This window comes from Macrotis lagotis, chromosome 7 (assembly GCF_037893015.1).
Source record: "Macrotis lagotis isolate mMagLag1 chromosome 7, bilby.v1.9.chrom.fasta, whole genome shotgun sequence".
NCBI classification, from domain to species: Eukaryota; Metazoa; Chordata; class Mammalia; order Peramelemorphia; family Peramelidae; genus Macrotis; species Macrotis lagotis.
The window spans coordinates 214,274,391-214,301,917 of record NC_133664.1 but is presented as its reverse complement, the minus strand read 5'-3'; the positions used below and the strand labels follow the sequence as shown (position 1 = coordinate 214,301,917).

The 27,527-nt window shown below is 35.7% G+C and overlaps 1 protein-coding gene and 1 pseudogene across 1 annotated transcript in view; one reads left to right on the top strand and one right to left on the bottom strand.

Annotated features, from left to right (window-relative positions):
* The window catches only part of TMTC1 (transmembrane O-mannosyltransferase targeting cadherins 1), a 219,893-nt gene that overhangs the window by 90,493 nt on the left and 101,873 nt on the right, over window positions 1–27,527 (bottom strand). The window contains 1 exon segment of the mRNA XM_074194798.1: window positions 7,064–7,185. Coding sequence (XP_074050899.1) covers window positions 7,064–7,185 — 122 coding nt within the window.
* LOC141493436 (protein FAM133B-like) lies at window positions 15,407–16,136 on the top strand (annotated as a pseudogene).

The window sequence follows — 27,527 nt, the reverse complement described above, 5'->3', positions numbered from 1 at the left end:
AAAACCCCTTCAGAATCTGAACATTTTATAAAAATTATCTCTTATGTATCTCTTTCCCTTAATCCTAATTTCTCATACCAAAAATGACTAATCAGAATGACTAACCAAAAATATGTATGTACAATGTTAATCTGACTTTTCACAGCTGAGGGGAGGGGACTGGGAAGGGAGGATGGAAGGAAATTTTATAACTTAAAAAATATATATGCATATTAGATGAATGTTAAAATTTTTTTAAAAGATTATATTTGCCTTTTAAATCCCTTTACAAACTGGCCCTTTTTTTAATCTTTACATTTTCTCATACCTTACTCTCCTTAATATACTTTATGATCCAGTGACACTGGCCTCCTTACAGGTTATATTAAGAGACCAGCATGCTAAAGTCAAAGCTTAACAGAAATAACACCTTAAACAATGCTTACATAACACCAGTCTTCAGCTTAAAATAGATATCTTTTGTCTTTATACACCACTTAAATTGACTCCTATAGTCTTCCCTTCCCCTTCCCCCCAAGGGAACCATGCCTCATAACAAAGAATAAGCCTTAATGTATATTTTGTCAGAGGAAATTTCATGCCAATAGATCTAGAAAGCATCTAAACAAAAACTGGTATAATATTTTTTAAAAAAACACAGGTTTCATAATTCCTTCTAAAAAGAAAAAAAGCTGAAAATGTTCTCAGAGTACATGATAAATTAATTAAAACTTGACTTAAATTCTTTTGCAACAAACAAACCTTACTTTACAAAAGCATTGTGAAGGCAGGCAACAAGTAAATGCCATTGGACTTGTTGCATACAAGTATAGATGGTCAAATTCTAGACAGAGTCAATGAAACATTTAAGAGCCAAGAATGGAATAAAAGAAGGCTCCAGAGACAAAAGGAATTCAGTCAATAAGAATTATGTCAAAGAAGCACAGAACAAATGGGGGGAGTTGTTTGCATTTTTTAAAAAAAACTATGATAGTGAATGAAAGGTTTATGATGGTGAAGGACACTGCATTAACTTATTGGAGGAAATATTGGAAACTACAGCAAATCATAGTAGTTTTCACAAATCTAACATCTATCAGATATCTTCCTATAAAGGCATTAAGTGATGACTAGAATTACATAATAGAAGTTCTTTTTGTGAACTAAAAGGCAACAAATTCCCCATATTAAAAAATAGAAATTTCAAAATATTCTTGAGAATTTAACAAAGTAATTGTACTGGAAACAAGTATCATTACAGATAAAAATGTTGCCCACAATTGATTTGATTTCATATTGATCCATATAGGAGAAAGCTAGGTAGTGTAGGGAACAGACCACCTGCCCCAGGGTCAAGAGAACCTGAGTTCAAATATGTCCTCAAACACTTACTAGTTGAGTTGAGTGACTCTAAGCAAGTCAGTTAGCCCCCGATTAAAAAACAAACAAAAATATTGAGCCATATAAAATGCTTTAAGAACAATGTTTTAAAATAGATGTTGCCACACCACATATGTATAATTTTTTGATTATATGAAATGAAAAACTTTCAAAATATATGAGACCCAGCAAAGAAATTAAAACTATATGAAAGGGGTGGCTAGGTGGCGGTGTGGATAGCGCACTGGCCCTGGAGTCAGGAGTACCTGAGTTCAACTCCGGCCTCAAACACTTAATAATTACTTAGCTGTGTGGCCTTGGGCAAGCCACTTAATCCCATTTGCCTTGCAAAAACCTAAAAACAAATCAAAACAAAACTATATGAGAATAGGATAATGTCGATATCATCCCCATTATCTTGTCTGCTACTAATACTACTCTGACACTATGTGTAATAAATTTATGAAGAAGAGTTCATATCCCAACACTTCTATTCAGTTACAATAAGCAGTTATTTTATCTCCCTACATAACATAATATTAAATGTAAAAGAATAATACGATAGTGGCTTGTCCTTAAACCATTTTCACTGAATTTCATCAAAAATTATGAGAATGAGATAAATGTGAAAATAGTAATAGTAACTAATATTTAAATATTACATTAAGGTGGGCAAACTTACTTGATCCTCACAATTATCCTTTGGGGTTTCCATTTATAAGATTTAAGAAAAGAAATTGAAAAAAATTAAGTAATGAGTTCAAGGTAGTTTCTGAGGTAGTATTTAGATCTAGGTCTAATTTTAAAAGTCTTGATTTACAGCCCAGAAATATTACTTGAATTTGGTCTTTTTTAACAGCTTAAATAGTAATACATTTTCCTTAGGAAGGGGAAGCATTAGTTACAGTAGAAAAGCATAATGCTCAGACCTTTGTGGTATTTGTGGCTACATTTTCAAGTGCTGTAAATTCTAAACTTCTTGGTTATACCTTACTTAAAAGTAAGGAAAATGCTCTCTTCTTCCTCCTCTTCTTGTGATGATTTCACTTAACACTTCTGAGAATAAATACGTTAATTTTTTAAAAAAAACATATTCCCTTTGTGGTAGCAAAGAATTGGAAATAGAGTGAATGTCCATAATTTGGGGAATAGCTGAACAAAATTGTGGTATATGGATGTAATTGTTATGTTAGAAACCAGGAGGGATGGAATTTCAGCGAATCCTGGAAAGACTTGTATGAGCTGATGGGGAGTGAGATGAGCAGAAACAGAACATTGTACACCGTAACAACAACATGGGGGTGATGATCAACCTTAATGGGCTTGCTCATCCCATCAGTGCAATAATCAAGGGCAATTTTAGGATATCTGCAACTGAGAATACCATCTGTATCCAGAGAAAGAATAGTGGAGTTTAAACAAAGATCAAAGACTATTACCTTAAATTTTTTTAGAAAAAAATTTTGTCTTATTGTATTACATAATTTTTTGGGGGGTTTTGCAAGGCAAATGAGGTTAAATGGCTTGCCCAAGGCCACACAGCTAGGTAATTATTAAGTGTCTGAGACCGGATTTGAACCCAGGTACTCCTGACTCCAGGGTTAGTGCTCTATCCACTGCGCCACCTAGCCGCCCCTGTATTACATAATTTTGCTATCTCTAATATTTTATTTTCTCCTTAAGGATATGATTTCTCTCTCAACACATTCAATTTTGATCAATATCTAGCATGGAAACAATGTAAAGATTATCAGAATGCCTTCTGTGGGTGGGGAGGAAGGGGGTATTGTAAAATTCAAAACCTTACCACAAATGATAGGTAGAAACTACTCTAGTATGTAATTGGAAAACAAATAAAATATTTACATTAAAAAGTTGTAACTTTCAGAAGCAAGAAAAAAGCATATTCCCTTTTCCTTTGATCATCACTAAAGGTATGGCTCTGGAAGGAGTGAAAGTGTTATTATTAAAGGTATGGCAACAGTGATATAAAAAAGCAGGCCAAAAGATTTTATGGCCAATAATAGATAATTGGTCTAACTGAGAGGATATATAAACTACTGGTGCTTTCCTCAACCTCACAACCTTTTCTTTCTGTCCAATTCATATATAACAAATTATTTAGTATTGCAGAAGGTATTCCAAAACTCTTAATGAGTTTTAGTTATCAGAGTTTAAAACTGCACTCTGATTTTTGGGACACCCTGTATAATAAAGCATTTACTGCAACTCTTAGAAAAATAGAATGTTCAAAACTTCAAGAAAACCAGAAACTGAATGTTTTCCTTTCCATGTAGGAGTGGAAGAGAGGAAAAGGGTAAGAAAGAGGAGTGGACAAACAGGAAAGAGAGGAAGAAGACTGAGAAGAGGTGGAGGGAAGAAAGAACAATTTTAGTAAAAATCTTTGAATCAGCGGCGGCTAGGTGGCGCAGTGGATAGAGCACCGGCCCTGGAGTCAGGAGTACCTGAGTTCAAATCTGGCCTCAGACACTTAATAAATTACCTAGATGTGTGGCCTTGGGCAAGCCACTTAACCCCATTTGCCTTGCAAAAAAAAAAAAAAACTAAAAAAAAATCTTTGAATCATAGAATAAGAGAATATAAAGAGTTTATAGGGATCTTTAACTAGTTTTTTTTGTTGTTTTAGAGATAAGGAAACTAATGAATAGAGGGACAAAGTGATTTACCCAAGTTCACAAAGTTAATTAGTGGCAGAACAGCACACAGAATCCAATTCTGCTGATTCTAAGAATAGTATTCCTAGAATAGTACTATTTATACTATACCATACTTAGCCCAATCCAATAAATTAACTTCCTCCAGATAAAAAAAAAAATTATCACCCTACACAACAATTAGATTCAATTCTCTCTTTTATGTATGATTCAATCTTCTCTGCCTTCATAGATTCTCCAGAATAAAGAGTACAAAATTATGGATGACTATAGGAAGCTTTGGCCCATATTAATCAACAACACTGAAGTTTACTTACCCTCAAAGATGTAAAATGATGCCTCCATTTGACAGGAAATTAATTATTTAGAACATTTTTGCTTTAGATTCTTTTTAAAAAATCTAGAATATGTACTTAATTGGGGATGCCTTATTCTGATACTCCCCATCTCTGTCTTCTTAGACCTTACTAGGCAGTTTTCATCAAACCTATGGGACTTTAGTGAACAAAAATGAATTTGTAAGCACACTGCTATTCTTAGAGCATAATATAATTTTTCTAAACATTTTGCATACTTTGCCATCTTTTATGTATACCTGCACTTGTCCTAAAGACTCTAGAAAAGAGTAGTTATGACTGAAGATCATCAATTGGCAATGACCTCAAGAAAGATGAATTTTCTGCTCAGTGAAATGACTTCTTAGGACTAATGTGTGATAAAATGATGCCCATAGATTCTCACCTGGAAACAAAAAAGAATCTAAAATATAGCGCAGGGCTTGAGTTCAAAATAATCTGTCAAAATCTAGATCATAAGTACTTCTTAAGTGCCCAGATGTGAAAGACACTATGCTAAGTATACATGAAATTCTTGAGTTTCAGTATTCTTAAGAACAGAAATATTAGCTAGACACTATTAGTACCATTTTACTCTCTTGTTTTAATATTTGAGCCTTATGAAGTTTTTTAATCCAAAGGAAAAAAATAAACAGTGCACACAGAGAACATAAAAAAAATCTAAAAGAAAAACAGAGGGGGGAAAAAAAGGACAATTTTGAATGAAATGAGTAGTATATTTATTATATAGGATTTCTTGAAATGTTAATTCATTGCTTTATATTATGAATTCTTTCTTATGTTTTGCTGCACACATGACAATTTTTGTTTTTTTATTTTTATATTCAAGCTTAAAATTAAAAAAGTTATTTAATCCTTCTAGATTTCCATGTACCATTCCATTCCCTCCATTGAGTACCAACTTTCCCTGAATTGTACTTTGTAAATGAAAGAGACCATAAGATGAGAAGTTCTATTTATATGATATAAAGGTTTATGTTTAGCATAGCATGATTTTGGGGATCAATTTAACTACCATGGGGTGGCTAGGTGGCGGTGTGGATAGAGCACCAGCCCTGGAGTCAGGAGTACCTGAGTTCAAATCCAATCTCAGACACTTAATAATTACCTAGCTGTGTGGCCTTAACCCTATTTGCCTTGCAAAAACCTAAAAATAAAATTTCACTACTAAAATAAATTGAAACAATCTTTTCTTCAAGAGGGAAATTAGCAGTTTTATAAATGGCCTTTCTGAAGATCATACTTTTGAAATCATAATTTTATAAAAATGGTGTACTATTTATGTGAGAAGAGCTACATATTGTTTCACAAACTTTTAAATATTTTTCTTTCAATATAAAAACTCACAATAGAATGCTTCATGAGACTCTAAAATGTTTCAAATTAAAGAATTTCCCCTTTTTCCACATTTAAACCCTGATTGTGTTTCCATTAGGAACCTCTCATCCTCCTGAACAAAAAGCCTGAGAGTATGGAGAAGCATCCTTCTAGTCCATTCACCATCTCTTCCATAAATGAAATCAGCCTAGACTTGTAAAACAAATAATAGTCACTTGACTGAGACAGAAATACAAACTTTACAAACTCAAAACAAGTTACTGAGCAATTTCTTCTAAAATCCATATTATTAGAAATTTTTAAACTTGTTTCCTGAAACTATGGGTGCTATATCTGATTAAAACTTTCTTATAAACATTAATTTTTAAAAGTTAAAATTTTTACAACAAATTTGCTATATCTAACCTTATATAAATTTAATAAAACTCTATTTGTTCCAATTCTTACTTTCTATGCCTTCCCCACCTTCTTGAGTTAACAACTTCATATTCTGCTCCCTAATTCTCCTACTCCTTAAACCTTTTGCATCTTTCTTGATTTTCCTTGGTCTTGCTTCTCTTACATCTTAGAAGTACATATCTAGTATATAGCTGAGTCTAAAGATCGTCTTTTTTCAAATTTTCTTCAATTTCTCAAAAATTTTGTCAAAATTCTTCTCAGTTTGAAAATGGAAAACAAATATCAGAGTAATAATTTAATTACTACTGTGATTCTTAAACTGTGTATACAAAATCTGCAGACTATTTCTCTAATTTTTTCAATAATATTCAAATGTTCAGGCAAGAATGTTGTGGTAACTAGACATGATTCTGGCTCAGAACCTGGATGTACTTCTCACAGCATTTTAGAAAGGAAGGAAACAAGCATTTACTAATACCTATCAATACATATTATAAAAATGCCATATTTATTGCATAAGAATAACAGGGAATATCAGTACTATTATTTTCCCTTATTTTATAGTTCAAGAAATTGAAGTAAACGAGAAACTTGTCTAAGGTGACAAAACTAGTATGAAATTGAATTTGGATTTGAAATCATGTCTTCCTGACTCCAGACTTAGCATTTTATCCACCGTTCCACCAAGTTTCTTAGCCTGGTTTAGGTTGTGTTACAAAGACATCTTAAAAATATATCTTATACATCTTAAAAATTACAAAATTAAAATAATTTATATTTAAATTGATTCTGAAAATCAGCCTCCAGAGTCAGATGATAAAATCTAACGTAAATCAAAATCTTGGATCCAACTGTCACTCAAGAAACCTATCTCTCTGGAAGTAAAAATTAAAGTTATAGAAGACAGAGTATATGAAAAAGAAAAGTAGTTATTACCTAGGCATATACAAGACTCTTTCTGCCACCACAAAGCCCACATTGAAGAAAAGGTTGCTGGCTGGGAGGAATGGGAAAACCAGGAAAAGTAAACCAATTAGAACTTCATTATGTTCTAGGTTCTGCAAGACAAAAGAATGGAGAAATTAATTTATTAGAAATTCAACTTCACTCAACATTAAGATCATTTCATTTTAAAATTCTTGCTGACAGATTAAACAAATTAGACTGATGAATTTTTTTTTCCATGTGAGAACCATGAAAAAAAGACAAGCAGAAAAATCTTACAGCACATAAAAAAACATCTAAGAGCTATACTTCAGGTCTTTATCAACTAAAATTATATAATATTTACAGAGTATATTTTACATTAATATTTACAGAGTAATTTATACAGAGTATAAACATAACCAAAACTACCTCTATAACCTACTGTTTTGCCATATACTCTTGAACTTTTCCCTTACTTAGTTCAGACTAGGGCCACAGAACAGTTCTTTTCATTGGGGTCCCATACTCAGATCAAGGAACCATGGCCTTGTATGGGCTTCTGAAACAACTGTCAATTGGCAGCAATGCTGTTCACTAATTTTTGGGGGGTCACAGATGCAGAGTTCTCTGAGGAGAGGACCTAAGTCTAAGGATGACATTCCAGAGAAATGTAGGACCTTAGCCTGGGAGAAGTAAGAAACAATTTCACAAGCATACAGTAATAGTGTGTTCTGACTCCAATTTGTAGCCCAATATGAAGCCTTCAGTGGAATAACTAGGGCAAGAATCCCAGACCATAGAAGAGCCTATAATTCTGTCATTCTGAACTTCCAAACAGCTGATAGTGGATGGAGAGACAGAAACAAAGACAGACAGACAGACACACACACCACACACACACACACACACACACACACACACACACACACACACACAGAAACAGAGACACAAAGTCAATCCAAACTCCACATTTTAATCAGAGGCAAAAGTAGATATTGAAAGAATTCACATTACTTCCTTCACCACCTAGCTGCCCCTAATAGCATCATTTTATGGCCAATAGTGGGAACGAAATGCACAGGGGGAGAATTTCTTGATACCCCTTAAATCACATTGGTATTGGATCTAGAATTGGATTAAGTATCAACTACTACAGCAGTTCCCAATCTGTAGGAAAAAAGTCCTCTGAAGATCATGGAGTGTTCCAAAGGATCCATTAATCCAGAAAACAATGGAATTTTGTCATTTTGTCATTAAGCATTTGCCAATCAATGGATACCAATGTTTCAGATTTAGAATTGAAAGATACCTTAAAGATCATTTACTCTAACCCCTTCACTTTTACAAATAAGGAAATTATAACCCAGATTGTGGAAGTGTCCTTTCAAGGATGACACTGTAACTAAGAAACAGAACCATGACTTTGAATTCATCCAGCCATTTCAAAACCAAGTAACTAGCCCAAATATAAAGTTAATCCTGCATTTGATAGTGCTTGTCACATACTTTTTCTATCAAAATGATGATATGAGACCTTATGGCTAAAGAGTCAGCCTTGGAAAATCAGAAAGACTTGAGTTCAAATCCTTACTATGACACATACTGACTGTGAGACTCTGGTTAAGTCACTTAGGTCCTCAATGTCCCAGACAATTATTTATTCTCTCTCTCTCTCTCTCTCTCTCTCTCTCTCTCTCTCTCTCTCTCTGTCTCACACACACACACACACTCATATTTCAATATAATTCATCCCTTGTAATCTTATAGGTTTTATTTTATGCATTTAAAAGCATTATTCTAAGCAGTATTCCATGAGTTTCACAGGGAGGGAGTCAACAAACTCATAGAACCAATTTTTTTAAAAAAGTTAATAGCTCAAGTAAGTAAATGTCTTTTCTCCCCATGAAACAATCAACAAGCATAATAGTACTCTACTAGGTACTAAAGATACAATAGGCACAGATAGAAAGAAAAGTTAACTTGTTTCAAGAAAAGGTCTGAGTAAAATCATGGAGACAGGAAAGCACAAAATGTTTTTATGCTACAATGAATTAAATCTCACTGTAGTTTAAAATATATGCTTCTAAATTCCCAAATTAGAACTTGGAAGCATTTTACTTTGTAAACATTGATATGAATTGTACACATGTTCAATGACACTAAGTGTATAGCTGCATGCTTTCTTTATAAGATTACAAATTTAGAGCAAGAATGGACCTTAAAGGTCTAGTCCAATATTCTCATTTAACAAATGAGGAGACTAAAGGCCAACAATGTTCAGAGGCAGGTTTTAAACCCACACTCAAATTACTCAAAGTTCATCTTTCTACTATGTCACGAAAATGTCAACCACTGTGGTGTGTGCAGGGGAAATCCTGCAGTCATTTGTATGGGATGCATGATAACTGTAATTCTGCCAAGGCAAAGCAACTTTTATCTATCTTGAGAATATAAATTGAGTTTTCTCCTGGAGGAGAAGATGAAGGGATTCTTCCAAATTCCAGGTTGTTAGAGGGAATAAAGTAACCCTAAAAAATACAGAAGCAAGGCTCATAATGGAAAATAAGAGATCCAATGTGGAGGAAAGGTAATTAATCTTATCAGAATGAAGAAGAATGGAAAAGCATTACAGAAACGGAAAATGAAAGAGATTTGACATTTCTGAAAGAGGAAGCTAAATGTATCTGAGAAGAAAGAAGCTGCTTGTTGTCAAAAGAATGTAGAATAATAGGTGGCGGTTGTGCTTCAGGACGATTACTTTGACAGTTAAGTGAAGGATGGACTGGAGCAGAGAGACCTATGGAAAAGAGACTAATCAACAGATTATTGCATTAGTACAGGAGTGAGATGTAAGGGACTACATTAGGGTCTAGCCATATTAAAAGAGAGAAAGGAAAATCAGAGGTCAGTGATAGGAATAAGGTAAAAGAGAGATCAACTAGTAAGAGTTGAAGAAAAAAGTAGTTAGTGATTGCCTGATCAGGGTGTACTAAGGGTTGTTCAGCCTGTAACAATAGTAGAGAGGTCTATTGTCATTAAGGGGCTTACATACAAGAGATACCACAGATCCTACTGAGACTGTTGCAGTGGTCATTGTATGGGTTATCCAGGTCTGACTCTTCGTGATTTCATTTTCAGTTCTATTAGCAAAGATATTGTTCAGATAAGAAGGCAAATGGGGTTAAGGGATTTTCCCAGGAACACACACCCAGTAAATGTCTGAGGTTGGATTTGAATTCAGGTCACTGACTCCAAGACCACCACTCTAACCATTGTGTCAACTAAATATCCATGAAAACAGAAAGCAACTATCTATTTTGGTAGCTTGCATATCCACAAATGATACGACCATGAAAAAAGGAAAAAGTATTTCCAATGATGTGGAATTTCCACACTCCAATGATTATGAAGACTTGGGCAAGAAAACAAAGACTGTAGAGGCCCAGGCTGTGGTTTATTCACTTGTGTCCACTGAAGGTGAGTAATATAGAAGGAAACAATTTAGAAAATGGTTAAGAAGGTGGTTTCTAAAAGTGGGATTTCAATTGCTATATCAGGGTTTAAAAGTTAGGAATGAGAGAATCTTGGCAGGAAATGCCATAACAATGCTGAGAGAAATATTTTTCTGCATCTCTCAAAAATCTAATCAAAAGTGTTTTAAACTAAAAAAGAATGAGGGAAGGAGAACATTGTGTGTACATGTGTATGTATGTATATATGTATGTATGTATATATGTATGATTTCTCCATTAGATACCATAGAGAATAGGTACCAAAGAACAAAAAACTGTAGTTTAAACAACTAAGAATTTGGTAAAAAATTCAAAAAGAGTTGCCTAAAGTAAAACTCACAGTCTAAAATTTCTATTCACAAATGACCAGCATTTAGATGACAAACTAGAGGAACTAGAGGTTCCTAATTCAAATAGATAAATTTGATCATGAGACTTGATGGGAAGTACCTTATCCAAAAGAAACAGAATATTATAAGAGAGTTGGGAGTGGAAGTGGGGGGAGGTAGGAATAGCACTGAATATTAAGAAGCTCTTCTGTGGGGAAATCCAGGGACCAAAAAACAGAATTTACTTGGGTCAGTCAGTAAGAAAATCAAAAGGTAATTTCTGATCTCAAGAATCTCACAGTCTAATAAGGGTTGGTTAGTTCTTGTCCTTTGTTATCAAAGAAGACCAAAATGACATCATTATGTTTGAGACACATTACAGTGTGTTCTACCATGGCTGATCAGTCCAATACAAACTTGGGATCCAATACAAACCTGGGATGCACAAATAGTCCATGTGAACACCTGGGCTAGATACTCAAAACTTTCAGATGTCATGTTTCCTTTGAGCTGCTACAATTCTGCCTTCCTCATAGAATGTAGCACCCTCACTGATGAGGTCATGCCATGCTGGGCAGTCCTATGCCAATGTCTCCCATGCTGTACAATTAATTCTAAAGTTCTTCAATGAGATGTGCATTGGTATTGCTTCTTCTGACCCTCTTGTGAATGCTTGCCTAGTGTGAGCATCTTCTCCTGCCAGGTGATCTTCAGAATCTTACTAATACAATTTAAATGGAAGCAATTCAGTTTCCTGACATGGCACTGGTAGACTGTTTCGCAGGCATATAGCAGTAAGAAAAGCACTCTATAGGCTCTGTAGGCCTTCAATTTGGTAGTCAGTCTAATACCTCTTCTCTCCCACACTTTCATTCAGAGTCTCCCTAATATTGAGCTAGCTCTGGCAATGCAAATGTCAACCTCATTATCAATGTGTACCTCCTTGGAAAGGATACTGCTAAAGTAAGTGAACTTGTCTACAATACTCAAAACTTTTCCATTTCCTGTAATTAATGGTTCCCCATATGGATAGTGAGATGCTAGCTAACGAGCACCTGTGTTTTCTTGGTTTATTGTTAGATCAAAATTAGCACAAGCAGCAGAAAATCAATCCATGTTTTGTTGCATCTCAGCTTCAGAGGCTGCACTGAGTGCCCAATCATCTGCAAACAGAAGATCACACACCAACACCCCCACATACACACACTTTGGTCTTGGCTTGTAGCCTTTTCAAGTTAAAAAATTTGCCATTTGTATAACAGCTAATCTTGAGGCCTCTCACTGAAGGTGTTTGATAAGATGGCTGAAAGCACCATGCTAAAAAGTATGGGAACAAGGACACATCCTTGTTTTACTCCACTGGTGACTGGGAAATCTTGAGAGCATTGTCTACTGTTCAGAACCTGGGCAGACATGCCATCATGAAATTGACATGCAATACTGATGAACTTCTCTGGACAAAAAAATTTTGACCTAATTTTTAATAAACCCTCACAACTAATGGTATCAAAGACCTTGGTCAGATCTACAAATATTGTATACAGATATCTGTTCTATTCCTCGCATTTTTCCTGGAGTTGTTGGGCAGCAAACACCATATTGACTGTTCCTCTACCCTTTCTGAAGCCACACTGGCTCTCAGGAAGGTAACCATCTTCCAGGATCAGCCTATTGAAAAGGACTCTGGCAAGAATCTTACCAGTAATGAATAAAAGAGAAATATCCCTGTGATTGTCATAGGAAAGTCTGTTCCCTTTACCTATTTTAGAGATGGACAGTGGAGTGGAGGACTTGAATTCTTGGGGGATAAACTCTTCATGACATATAACCTCAAAAATTTCAATCAGTTTTTGGATGAGCAATGAACTCCACACCTTGTAGATCTCAGTTGGAATAGAATCAGCACCCCGTGCTTTGCCATTTGAAAGGAGCCTAATGCCATTCAAAACAACTTCTTCAGTTGGAACTTCAGCTAGGGACTGATTGACTTCAACTTGAGGTAAATGTTCAATGGCTTCTGCATTGTTTGATTGTGGTCTGTTAAGAACACTTTGGAAGTATTCAGCCCTCTCTCTAGGATCATATCCCTATCATTAATCAATATGGATCCACCAGCACTGGGTAGTTGGGATGCACCATATGTTTTGATCCATAAATAGTCTTCAGGGCATTATAAAAGCATTTTGGTTGTTACTGTCTGCATAAAATTGAATTTCATCTGTCTTCTTACTGAGCCAAGAGTCCTGCATCTCTCTAAACTTTGCATATACTTCGCTTTTTACGGAATCAAATGCTACCTTCTATCCTGCTGGTAAACCCTGTGAACCAAACTGAAGCAGGTGCTGTGGAGCACTTAGAACTTGGTTAGACACTGAAAACACCAAGGTCATCCACTGCATCTAGAGCTATCATTGGTTGTCTTGACTCTATCTTGCTATGCTGGATCATAATGACTTTGGAAGAGAGTGAAGCAGTTGATTTCATGCAACTCTATCTCCTTTGAACCCAATTTTACACATACACCAAAAGACATCATTCATGACCATTCCTCAAAGTCCTTTGGCAAAAGGCAAATGACAAAGCAGCAGTGGTTAAAATGGGAGCTGTAGTAGCAACCCTGCACACAGGTGGCCAGGTGGTCAATTCTCTACTGAAAGCTACAGCAGGATTCAGCAGCCCCCTGAGTGATTGAGCAGCCCTTTTAAGGATCACATTGCTCACCTCCTGATATGAGGAAGGGGCTAGAAAAGGTGTCTAAAATTGTCTGCTTACCCAACCCTGGCCTGGTTACTGTAGCAGGTAGGGAATCCCACAATGTGGTCAAGACACACACAAAAAGAAATCTATAAAAACTTCAAGGAAGATTCTACTCACCATTTGTGCATGGAACATGCACAGAATCATGGACAACACAAGATCCAGTAGACCTGAAAGATGAACAGCTTTTGTTGCAAGAGAATTCAGCAAGTATGGCATCCAAATAACAGCCCTGAGTGAAACAAGGCTGGCAAATGAGGGCCAACTGACTGAAGTCAGAGTCAGAAACACATTTTCCCCCCTGGAGTGGCCACAGTGAAAAGGAAGTCATGACGTTGGGGTAGATTTTGCAATCATAATTAATTTAGTCAACATTCTTGAATGCCTACCAAAGTGAGTGAACAACAGGCTCATGACAGTGAGATTGTCACTTCCAGGAAAATGCAATGCCACCATTATCAGTACCTATGCTCCCATCATGACAAACACTGATGAAGTTAAAGAAAATTTTTATGAAGACTTAGAGACCCTTAACACCAATGGACCAAAAGAAGACAAGTTTATAATTCTAGGTGTCTTTAATGCTAGAGTAGACTCAGATTACCAGACATGGCAGGGAATCCTTGGGAGGAATGGAGTTGGAAACAGCAACAGCAATGGTCACTTTCTACTGAAGACTTGTGCATCTCATGACCTTGTCATCACAAACACAGTCTCCCATTTACCCAAAAGCAATAAAACTTCCTGCATGCACCTCTGTAGTAAGCATTGGCATCTATTAGACTATGTTATTTTAAGGAAAAGGGACAAGCAGGATGTGATAATGACAACGGTAATGTGTGGTGCAGAGTGCTGAACTGATCACAAATTCATCCTCTCTAAAGTAAATATCATAAATTTATAAGTTTACAAGTCATTCCCCAATAGATAAATGGTCAAAAGATAATAACAGTAGTTTTCAAATGAAGAAATTAAAGCTATATAGAGAGGCAACTAGATGGTACAGTAAATAGAGCACTGGCCTGAGTCAGAAGGACCTTCAAATCCAACCTCAGACACTTAATAGTTGCCCAGTTGTGTGACCTTAGGCAAGTCACTTAACCCCATTGTCTTAAATAATTTTTAAAATCTATATATAATTATATGAAAAAATGTTCCAAATAATTACTGATTAGAGAAATGCACATTAAAACAACTATGAGGTACCCCCTCACACCTCTCAAATTAGCCAAGATGACAAAAAAGGGAAAATGATCAAGGTTGGAGAGAATGTGGGAGGATTGGAACATTAATGCATTGTTGGTGGAATTGTGAACATTTATTCTAGAGAATAAAATGGAACTATGACTAAAAAGCATAAAATTGCTCATACCTTTTGATCCAGCACAACCAATACAAGGTCTATATACAGAAGAGATCATAAAATATGAGAAAAGTACTATGTGTTCCAAAATATTTTGTGCATTTCTTTTTTTTTTTGTAGTGGCCAATGTAAAATACCTCATCAACAAAAACCACTGACCTTGAAAATAGGTCAAGAAGGGGCAAGCTGAAAATTATTGGACTTCCTGATAACATTGAAGAGAAAAAAAGCCTGGACTTAATATTACAGTATCTAGTGATGGAAAATTGCCCTGATATCATGGAACCAGAGGGCAAAGTAGTTATTGAAAGAATATATCGGCCGCCGCAGCCGCCAGATCCCCACTGCCCGATCCCCGCCACCGAGCAGCAGCGCCCCAGCCCTGGGCACCATGGGCAAGAGGGACAACTGGGTGGCTTATATGAATCCTATAGCCATGGCCAGATCTCAAGGTCCTGCTCAATCAGCAGGGCCAACAATTCAGGATTATCTGAATCATCTAAGACCCACATGGGAAGAAGTGAAAGAACAGCTAGAAAAGAAAAAGAAAGGCTCCAAGGCATTAGCTGAATTTGAAGAAAAAATGAATGAGAACTGGAAAAACACAGGGAGAAATTGTTAGGTGGAAGCGAGAGTTCATCCAAGAAAAGAGAAAGAAAAAGGAAAAGAAGAAATCTGGTAGGTCTTCATCCCTTCTTCATCAAGCTCTGATTCTTCCAGCAGTTCTTCAGATTCAGAAGATGAGGATAAGAAACAAGGGAAAAAAAGAAGAAAAAAGAAATATCGTTCACACAGATCTTCAGAATGCTCCATATCAGAATCTGAATCAGATAATAAGGACAGCATTAAGAAAAAAAAGAAGTCGAAAGATGAACATGAGAGAGAAAAGGATATCAAAAGCCTGAGCAAGAAAAGAAAGAAGATGAATTCTGAAGATAAACCTGTATCATCTGAATCTTTATCAGAGCCAGATTGTATAGAAGAGGTGCAAACAAAGAAAAAGAAAAACAGTGAGGAACTAGAAAAGCCCACCGAAAAAAACAAAAAAGAAAAAGAAACATAAGAAACACGTCAAGAAGAAGAAAAAGAAGGCCACTGGATCAGGTCCAGAATCGGCATAACCCGAGAACCGCAGTAATCTCTCTGTCAAAAAGTGCAATGTCTAAAGGAAACTTCAATTGTGAAAGTGACGGCTTCTGCTCCCCAAATGCATGAGTGCTCCTGTGTTTTTATAAAGAGCTTGAGGCCACGGGCGGGTCTAGGCCGTGATTGTTGCCTGCTGCTTATATTACCTGGGGTACATTCACTTTCTTGGTTTGGTTTGATTCCCCCGCCCCAGAATTCTTAGGTCTGGGAGATAATACACTAGAGTCCACCTGGTATTTGAGATATTTGAAAATAAAGTAAAATCTTTTAGATAATGAATATTTTTAACAGAAAGTATCTAATTTTAAATCAGTAAACATGAAATCAAAATGCATCTGTAGGATGTTTAAAATGATATATCAGAGATACCCAGATGACTATAGTTGGCCTTTTTGAAGCAAGCTTCAAAATCTTTACATTTGTAGATGTATCTTATTTTTTCCCTTAATTTTTTGTTAACCGGGGGCAGGACAGGGAGGGGTGGGGAGGGTGTCGCCATTATTTTAGCTAGCTGAATAGTGTGCCTTTTGATCCTTGCACATCTTATGTATTTCAGTCAGGACAAACTCTGGGAGCTGGGTGGCAGCAGTCTGTTCCTTTGCTGAACAATAGTAAACGAGGCATTCTGGAGCTCTGCTATCTGCTCGCTACTAAAGGTAGCAAAGACAGACAGCATTTGGCAGCGTTGAGTGAGCTCTGAAACCTAGGAAACTTACCTCCACTTCAATTTTTTGAATCTTTTTAGCAGTAGAATGTTACATAATTTGAATTCATTTTGATTACACTTTGGAGGGAATCATTTCATAGAGACACTGGTTGGTGGGGTTGGTATAGATAGCTAAAATATTCTGAAATATTTTGTATGTTTTATACTATTTTAAGTTTTAACTTAGCCAGGGAAATTCTATTGTAACCAGTGATCATTATTTTTTCTATGAATTATGTTCCAGCTGCATTGTTTCAAGTGTGTAATTCCTTATTCTTGCTATAATAAGTTCATTAACTGTGTTCAATTGCACACTTACTGAAAATATTTAGCATATAAAAAGCAGGTTTTTGATATTTAATGGCTTCATATTGAAGCTGATTTGCTATGAGCAAGTTAAGTGGCAGGCCTAGAATGCTATATGTCTTGTTACATAAAACTACTGCCAGAATCTCAGTAAATATACCATTTAAAAAGTTTGTTGTCTTTATATATTAATATTGAATTAAGACAGGGATTAAAGTAAAGAATGACATGTTTGCTATTCCTGTGGCATATTTTAATAAGATTGGGTGCTTCAAATGTCTGCTGCTGAATTATGTTTACCGGTGATGTTAAAAGGAACCGAGAAGTCATTTTTACTTCCCATTTTTATAATCAGTTACATGGTGCCTCAAATGTCTGCTGCTGAATTATGTTTACCGGTGATGTTAAAAGGAACAGAGAAGTCATTTTTACTTCCCACTTTTATAATCAGTTACATGAAATATAATTTACTGTCCATTGTGCCTGTTATAAAGTTTCTAACTTAGGTATCTTAATGCACAGAATATTTTGGCATGACAAGAGGCTGAATAAATGGCTATTTTGCTAAAAAAAAATAGCTGTCTTCATTTCAGCTCCCTTTTTATGTCACAATGAAAATGGAAAACCAGAAAACACTTGGGAGATCAGTTGCATAGCAATTCCTCTTTACCCCAACTTTCCAGGAAGGAGAGAACATATTTCTTAAGAGATGTTTTGAGACCTCTAGTAATGTCATACATCAGGTCATTAAATATGCTTCATTTTTAGAGCTGAACACTTTTAATCATTTCTTGAATGACTGTGATGCTGGTGCCAACTAAAAGATAGGTAATTTAAGAATGACATTTTGTATACAAATTAACTTTTTCTGAAAATGGTCTTCTGTAACAAAAATGTAAAAGGATAAGTATGAGAGTATCTGTATTATTAGAGAAGTACCAATTTTAACATGTATAAAACACCTCTCTTTCATTAAAAAAAAAAGAATATATCAATCCCCTCCAGAAAAAGATCCTAAAATGAAAACACCAAGGAATGTTGGGGCCAAATTCCAGAACTATCAGATAAAAGAGAAAATCCTGCAAGCAGCCAGAAAGAAACAATTTAAATATCAAGGAACCACAAAGGGATTACATAGGACCTGGCTGCATCAACATTAAGGGATTGAAGGGCCTGGAATGAGATATTTTGAAGAGCAAGGGAGCTTGGAATGCAGCCAAGAATCCATTGTCCCACAAAGCTGAGCCTTCTCTTCCAGGGAAAAAGATGGACATTTAACGAAATGGAAGAATTCCAAAAATTCCTAATGAAACTACCAGAGTTAAATAGAAAATTTGGACATCAAACAGGAGGTTCAAGAGACACATGAAAAGGTGGGGGGTAAAAGAAAAAAACTGCTATCCAACAAGATGAAATTGGTATGGGAGAAAAAGATTCTCATAAATCTTGAGAATTATAACTCTAACAGAGAGAATATACCTAGCCAGAAGTGATGGACATTCATGACCTATCCATGAGACTGCTATACAATGGGATGTAACTGGCTTTAACCCTACTTGGAAGAAAGATCCTAATAACTCTCAAGAATTTTAACTCTATTAGATAGAATGTACCTAGCTAGAAGTGATGGATACTCAGAGTACCTATAGTAATAGAGGGGAAGAAGGGAGGAGATGAGAAACACCTGAATCTTCTCATCAGACTTGGCTTAAAGTCAATTTACACATACTTAGTTAACTTAAAAAACATCTAATCTTTCAAGAATTAAAAGGGGGAAAAGGGGAGTGGGGATGGAGAAAGGGAGGGGGAGGGGGAAAAGGGGAACTAACAAAAGAAAGGGGAGGGAAATGGAAAGAAAGGGGAGGGAGTGATATAGGAGAGGAAACACACTTGAAGGGGGTGATGTTCAGAAACAAAATACTGGGGAATACGGATAAAGGGGGGCAAAGGGGGAAATACAAACAGAGGGAAGTTAGCATGGAGGGCAATAAAGAATTAGTAATCATATCTTTGAATGTGAGTGGGATGAACTCTCCCTTAAAACTTAACTGAATAGCAGAGTGGATTAAAAACCAGACCCTACAATATGATCTCTCAACACACTCAATTTGGATCAGTGTACAACATGGAAACAAAATAAAGACTGATAGATTGCTTTCCATGGGAGGGGGGGTAAGTTTGGGAGAAGAATTGTAAAACACAAATATAATCTTTAAAAAAAATAAAAATAAAATAAAATAACTGTCAATTTTTAAAAAAGAAATAGTCAATGAAAAATAAGAAATAGAAGCAATGAAAAAAATTCACCTCAACCAACAAATTTATAATGGCTATTCTTATATTTTATGTCAAATTTTTTGTAAACTCACATGTCAGGACCAGACACATCTGTGAGACTTATTAAGATAAAACACTACAGTGCTCATGGGGCACACACATTATGTATTCAATAGAGAAAATAGGATACTTCGCTTTCCTTGGTTATATGCCTTTTATTGCTACCATATATAGACAACAAAGTAATTACTGTAATCACAAATGTCTTTCAGCAAATTAGTTCATTTGAAAATCTACCAAGAACAATGGTCTCAGTACATTTGAGTTTTTAAATTGCTGTCTCTTTCATTTAACATTTGCTAAAATTCAACTAAAATGCACATTGTATTTGAGAAGTGAGTGGGAGAGGATAGTGATGGAGTGGGTATAAAATATGAAAGCTTTTATCTTCAAAGATTAATATAAAATTTATACTGAAGATCTCAACACAGAGATGTAAACAAAAATTTTGCTTGTTAAGACCTAACTGAAATCCACAGGAATCATGAGGAAAGGAAAGGAGACTGGGGTTCACCTTCAGGAAAAAAGGATCCTGGCTGGATCATAGGCAGCAGAGGAATTCTTATAATTGTATCTCAGAGGAGTTGCCAGGTCTCATTTGCAAGGATCCTTGAGTCAACAGCAGGAAAAGAAAAAATACTGGTATGCTTTTGATTTTATTTTGTTCTTTCTGATGGCTCATGGTGGCATTAGCTTCAACCAACCCAACTCTAATTTTTATGTATTTATTTCCTTCAGTGGGTTGCTGCATTCCCTTTCCTATTTGGTCAACTCCACTTTTTAAGAAATGTTTCTCTTCAGTGAATTTTTGCATTTCTTTGACCATTTGACCCATTCTGCTTCAGTATTTTTGTGCTTCCTTTACCAAGTTAGTGACTCTTTTTTATGATATTCTTGTTTTTTTCTCAAATTTTCCTCTACCTCTCTTATTTGAGTTTAAAAAAAATTTTTGTACTTTTTCAGATGGGGGGGCTTGAGATAAATATACATTTTTCTCTGAGGTTTTAGATATAGTTTTTTTTTTGTTTTCTTCTAAGTTTGTGTTTTGATCTTCCCTGTCACCATACTTTCTTTGGTCAGGTTATTTTTATTGTTATTTACTCATTTTCCTGGTCTATTTCTTGATTTTTAACTTTATATGTTAAAGTTAGGCTCTACTCCTGAGGTGGAGGGGACACTATCTCAAGGTTCAGGTTTTGTACTGCTGTTTTCAGAACTAGTTCTGGGAATCCGCAAGTTTTCAGTTCTACCAAAATGGTATGATCTAAGGAGAGGTGTGTTTACTACTCTTCTGGACTATAAGTGACCACAAGCATTCTTTTCCATCTTGGAATGTGACTGGGATCTCCACTCCCCTGTAGCTGCAAATTCTCATGCACTATTGCTCCATTTCACCTTGAGCCTGCAAGCTGGATCCATATATGTACAATACAAAAGTCTATACCCAATGCCAGCAAAAGGACTCCTAGCAATCTCTTTTTTGATCAGTTGACTGACCTCTAATGATCAGTGGGCTGAGAACTCCAAAAGCCCCTGCTGCAAATTCAGTTACCCTCCAAGGCCTACAGTGGCTTGCTGAGGCATGGCTTGCTGCTATCTTGCCAGATATTTTCCTGAAACTTTTCTGCCAACCTTCTAAGATATTTTGAACTGAAATATTGTTTCACTCCATCCTTTGGTGGGTTCTTCTATTCCAGAATTTTTCTTGAGGCATTATTTAAAATTGTTTAAAGGGGAATCTGGGAGAGATCAGGTAAGCCATGTCCTTCCTCTGCCATCTTGCCTTCCCACTTATCCCTTGACTTTAATTTTCTCATGTATAAAATAATGAAGTTGGTCTAGATGATCTCTGGGATATGTTCTGGTTCTAGATCTCTGATCCTAATGTAACTTTTTTCTTTTAAATTTATCTCACCTAGCCTGGAAATACAATAGTGACTCATGAATTTGACCACTGTTGATCACCAGAGAACTTTTACTTACTCAATTTCTTTTTTCCCTTTTTATTTTTATTATCTTAAATATTTTAATTATTTATTTTTATGCAATTTTGTGTAATGATAGTTTTTCAACAATCATTTTCTGGTAAGGTTTTGAGTTTGACATTTTTCTCCCTCTCTTCCCTCCCCTGATAGAAAGCAATTTATTATAGGTTATGCATATGTGTTAAACATATATCTAAATCAACCGTGTTGTGAAAGAAGAATCAAAAAGGAAGAAAAAAATCCATGAGAGGGAAAAATAACCATAAGACATAAACCAAATCATAAAAACTGAAAATACTAAGCTTTGGTCTACATTCAGACTTCATGGTTCTGTCTCAGGGTGTGGATGGTATTTTCTGTCCTAAGTCTTTGAATATTGTACTGCTGAGACAAGTAAGACCATCATAATTGATCATCTCACAGCATTGCTATTAGCATGTACACTGTTCTTCTTATTGTGCTCATTTCATTCAGCCTCAGTTCATGTAAGTCTTTCCAGGCTTTTCAGAAGCTCTGTCCCTCATGATTTTTAAAAAATAATATTCCATCGCATTCATATATTATAATTTGAAAATTCATTTCCCAATTGATGGGCATCCTCCTATTCCCATTCTGTGCTACTACACAAAGAGTTGCTATACATATTTTTGTATATATGAGTTTTTTACTCTTTTTTTTTGATCTTTTGGGAAACAGACCTACTGGATCAAAGAATATGCACAATATTATTGCCTTTTGGGCATAGTTCCAAACTGCTCTCCAGAAAGGTTGGATCAGTTCACAATTCTACCAATAATGCAAAAGTGGAGTTTTCCCATATTCTCTCTAACACTGATCATTTTCCTTTTTTGTCACACTGGTCAATCTGATAGGTGTGAGGTGAGATCTCAGAGTTATTCTAATTTCCATTTCTTCAATAAATATTGATTGATGCAGTTCTCTATAAATTTTAGAAATGAGACCTTTATCAGAAACATTACCTGTAAAACTTGTTTCCCAACTTAACTCTATTCCTTTTAGTCTTGGATGCATTTGTTTTATCTGTGCAAAAACTTTTCAATTTAATATAATCAAAATTATCCATTTTTGCATTTTATAATGCTCTCTCTCTCTCTCTCTCTCTTCTCCTCTTTCCTTTGGTCATAAACTGCTCCCCTTTCCATATATCCGACAGATAAAGTCATCCTTGTTCTACAAATTGGCATATGGTATTATCTTTTATGTCTAAATCATGTGCCCATTTCAACCTTATCTTGGTATAGGGTGTGAGATGTTTGTCTATGTCTAGTTTCTGTCATACTATCTTCCAGTTTTCCCAACAGTTTTTATAAAAAAGTAAGGTCTTATTCCTGAAAATAGTTTTGGAATTTATCAAATGGTAGGATTACTATGATCATTTACTACTGTTTCTTTTGTACCCAATCAGTTCCATTGATTCACCACTCTATTTCTCAGCTAGTACCAAATAGTTTTGATGAATGATGCTTTATAATATAATTTTAGATCTAGTATGGCTAGGCCACCCTCCTTTGCATTATTCTTCATTAATTCCCTTGATATTCTTTTGAACCTTTTGTTCCTTTCTTTTTTTAACCAACTCTTTTATTTATGAGTCCAATATTTTCTTACTTTCTATTTTATTAATCTCTCCTTTGATTTTCAAAATTTCTAATTTGATATTTAATTAGGAATATTTAATTTCTTCTTTCTTCAGTTTTTTTGATTGCATATCCAATTCTTGAATCTCCTCTTTCTCTATTTTATTCATGTAAGCATTGAGAGGTATAAAATTTCCCCTAATAACTGCTTTGGCTGTATTCCTCAAGTTTTGGTATGTTGTCTCTTTATTGTCATTGTTTTGAATGAAGTTATTAATTATTTCTATAATTTTTTGTTTGATCCACTCCTTTAAAATTAGATTAGTTTTGAAGCAACTAGGTGGCACAATGGATAGAGCACTGACCCTGGAGTCAGGAGGACCTAAGTTCAAATCCAGCCTCAGACATTTAATAATTACCTAGCTGTGTGACCTCAGGCAAATCATTTAGCCATATCACCTTGCAAAACCAAAGACAAAAACAAAATTAGATTAGTTTCCAATTAATTTTTTATCTATCTTTCCATGATTCTGCATTGCTCATGATTTTTATAGTATCATGATCTAAAAAGTATACATTTAATATTTCTGACTTTCTGCATATGATGGTGACATGGTCAATTTTTGTGTAACTGACATGTACTATAGAGAAAAAGGCATATTCCTTTCTATCCTCATTCAATTTCCTCAAGTGGTCTATTATATCTTACTTTTCTAACATTCTATTTATCTCCTTAACTTCTTTCTTGTTTATTTTATGGTTAGATTTATCTAATTCTGAGAGAGGGAGGTTGAGACCCCCCACAAGTATAGTTTTGATGTCTATGTCTTCCTATAACTTATTTAGTTTCTCCTCTAAAAATTTAGATTTAGACCACTTGGTGCAAACATATTTAGTATTGAAATTACCTCATTGCCTATGGTAGATAGTTTCCTTCCTCACCCCTTTTAATGAAATCTTTTTGCTTTTGCTTTGTCTGAGAGAAAGATTGCTGCTCCAGTTTTTATCACTTGAGTTGAAGCATGATATTTTCTGCTCCAGCATTTTACCTTTACTCTTTGTATAGCTCTCTGTTTCAAATGTTTCTTGTGAACAGCATATTGTAGGATTCTGGTTTCTAATCCACTCTGCTATCCACTTACATTTTATGGGAGAGTTCATACCATTTGTATTCACAGTAATAATTACTATATTTTACTATTTTTAAATTATAAAATATTTTTAAACATTCTACTATATTTTATTATTTAGTAAATTACTATTATTACCCTATATCCTTTCCTCCTCCCTCATCAGTCCCCTCATTTTTTCTCCCTTTCCTTTTCCCCTTTGTTTTTACCCTCTCCTATCAGTCCCTCCTTTCCTCCCCCTTCACATTTTCCCTCCTAATGACTGAAGAGTAAGATAAATTTCTAAATTCAATTGAGTTATATATATTATTCTCTCTTTGAGCCAAATCCAATGAAGAGTAAGATTCAAGCAGTTAACACCCCATCACTTCTTTCCTTCTACTGTAATAGGTCCTTTGTGACCCTTCATGTGATGTGATTTAGTTCATTCTGCTTCTCCCTTCCTGCAGTCTCATAACAATTCCCTTTTTAAATATCTTAATAATTTTTATTTTTTTTATTTTTTTTAGGTTTTTGCAAGACAATGGGGTTAAGTGGCTTGCTCAAGGCCACACAGCTAGGTAATTATTGTCTAAGGCTGGATTTGAACTCATGTACTCCTGACTCCAGGGCTGGCGCTCTATCCACTGCACCACCTAGCTGCCCCAATCTTAATAATTTTTAAACCATCCTATCAAAATCAATTTTTGTCCATACCTGCAGCTTAAGGATATTCCCTCTAAGAGAGTAATAATGCTCAAGAGTTATGAGAATCAGTCATAGAGGAAGGTATTAAGGAGCAACAACACTTATGCAGGCAGACTTTGGTTGCTACAACCTTGAATGAGAAGACTGTTCAAGAGGTAAGAAGGTGGTAAGTACTGGCATCTAAAGAGAGCCAACTGAAGAGGGGAAGGGGGTGGGGGAAAAGTGATGATGGTGACTGTGAAGAAAGGCCCAGGACCCAGCAGCAACAGTGGGAAAACAGAGGAGGTATGGTGCAAAGGCTAGGTGGCAGCATGCTGGAAACTACCACTGTTTTAAGTGTGTCCAGTGTGATGTGGAGTCACTTATGTGGATATTACCTTGGGCAGCTTTGTCTACACCTCCTGCTCTATTCTCCTAAGAGACCTGAATCTCCCTCACTGAGGCAAATAAATCCATCATGATGAAAACTTTTCTGGAGCTCCAATTGATATTCCTCCAATCTCATGTAAATGAGGTTTGCAGGATCTGGCTATGGCACTTTGATATTTGAATTGCTTCTTTCTGGCTGCTTGCAGAATTTTCTCCTTGATTTGATAATTTTGGAATTTAACTATAATATTCTGTGGTGTTTTCATTTTGGGATCCCTTTTAGGAGGTGATCAATGACTATTTTGCCCTTGGTTCTAGGAAATCAGGGCAGTCTTCCTGGATGATTTCTTGAAAGACAATATCCAGGCTCTTGTTTTTGACTGAGGCTTTCAGGTAGTCCAATAATTTTAAAATTATATCTCCTGAATCTATTTTCAAGGTCAGTTGTTTTTCCAATGATTTACTTTACAAGTTCTTCTATTTTTTAAAATTTTTGCTTAACTGATTCTTGATGTCTCATGGAGTCATTAATCACCACTATCCCTACCCTATTCTTCAAGAAGTTGTTTTCTTCTGTTAGCTTTTGCATCTCCTTTTTCATTTGATCCATTTTATTTTTTATTTGTCCAATTGTATTTTATATGATTTGTTCCTTCTGTCAATTTTTGTGCTTCCTTTAGCAAGATGGTGAATTTCTCTTGCAATTCTTTTCCCAAATTTTCCACTTCATTTTAAAAATCTTTTTTTTTTGAGTTCTTCCAATAAGTCTTCTCCTCAGATTCATACATAGTATCCCTTCTGTCATCCTTTTCTGAAATGGTGTTTTGCCCATCCTTATTAACAAAGTAACTTTCAATAGACATTTTTCTCTGGATTTTCTTATTCATTTTCAGTTTTGTTACTGGGCACTATCCCATCCCAAGGTTCTTGTGTTGGGGGAGGGGCCTGCTCACAGACCTTAGGTGTTGAGAACCCTAGAGGCTTACTCACTGGTCTGGGACCATCAGATCAGGAATTCCAGAAAGTTGCTCTCTGCACCCATCTGTTAGGAATATCACCTGCTTGTTCTATAGGACCATCTGCATTGGGGATGTCAGCTGCCCACTCCCTGGGCCATCCTGTTGGGAAAAGTAGAAATGGGGCTTGCTATCTCTCTCTGGACCATCTGTGCAGGAATGCCATTAGCTTGCTTACTGGGTTAGGCATTCTGGATTGGGAATCCTAGGGGCCTACCAACTGGACAGCGCATTCCAATCCAGACATGCAGGCTGCATAGGGGTCCAGGGCACTTGTGTTGAAGTTCTCCCCACTTTTGTACTGTGCTTTTGATCTGCTGAGTCTGGACCCCAAGGCCCTCCACTAGATCTCTCCCACAGCCTAGAACCTCTGGTTAGTCATAGTCTCACCCCCCCACCTATGCACTGGTTTTTCTGATTTTACCTTCCAAGCCCTGGATACATTCACACTCCTCCCTTCCCACCCCCAAGTACAGGCCTTACTGGAAGATGTTCTACTCTGTTCTTTGGTAGGTTCTGTTAATCCAAAATCTGTTTAGAGGTTTGATTTATATTGTTTCTGAGGGAACCCTGAGAGAGCTTAAAAAAACTCCTAGCTTCTCTCCACCATCTTGGCCAGAAGTCAACTTATGCCAATTCTATCTTGGGTTGATTCACCTTTTCTTAGGAAGTCTGGTGGTTCCCTGTTCCCTGGCACTCAACATATTGGTTTAGACACTGGATTAGGTTAACCCACTGAAGCTCTGAACTCCTGAGTTCAAACAATCTAACAGCTTCAGCCTCCCTGATAGTAGAGATTATAGGCTTGTATTACCATTCCTGGATATAATATTAATATTTGTAAATGTCAAACTTTAGATTAAATTATCCTGATAGAAGTAAAAAATACTACATGAAAAACATAGTAGTGATATGAAAAAATAAAAGCAACTTGGGAAGACAGAAGGAAGATACAAAAGGAAGATACAGAAGATACAGAAGGAAGAAAGTAGAATCAAGAGAATAATATACACAATGACCCAATAACATAAAGGAAAATGGAATGAATTAGGGCCAACCAGAATATGACAATGCAGTCTATAGTTCCATGATCTGCCAGATCTTTCTTTATTAATGTATATAAGAATATGTTTATTGTTAAGAATTTTTGTAACAGTAAATATGTTAACTATGTGACAATAGATATATTAACTACGAAAAAGTTTCTGAAGCAATCATTTGCTATGCAATTT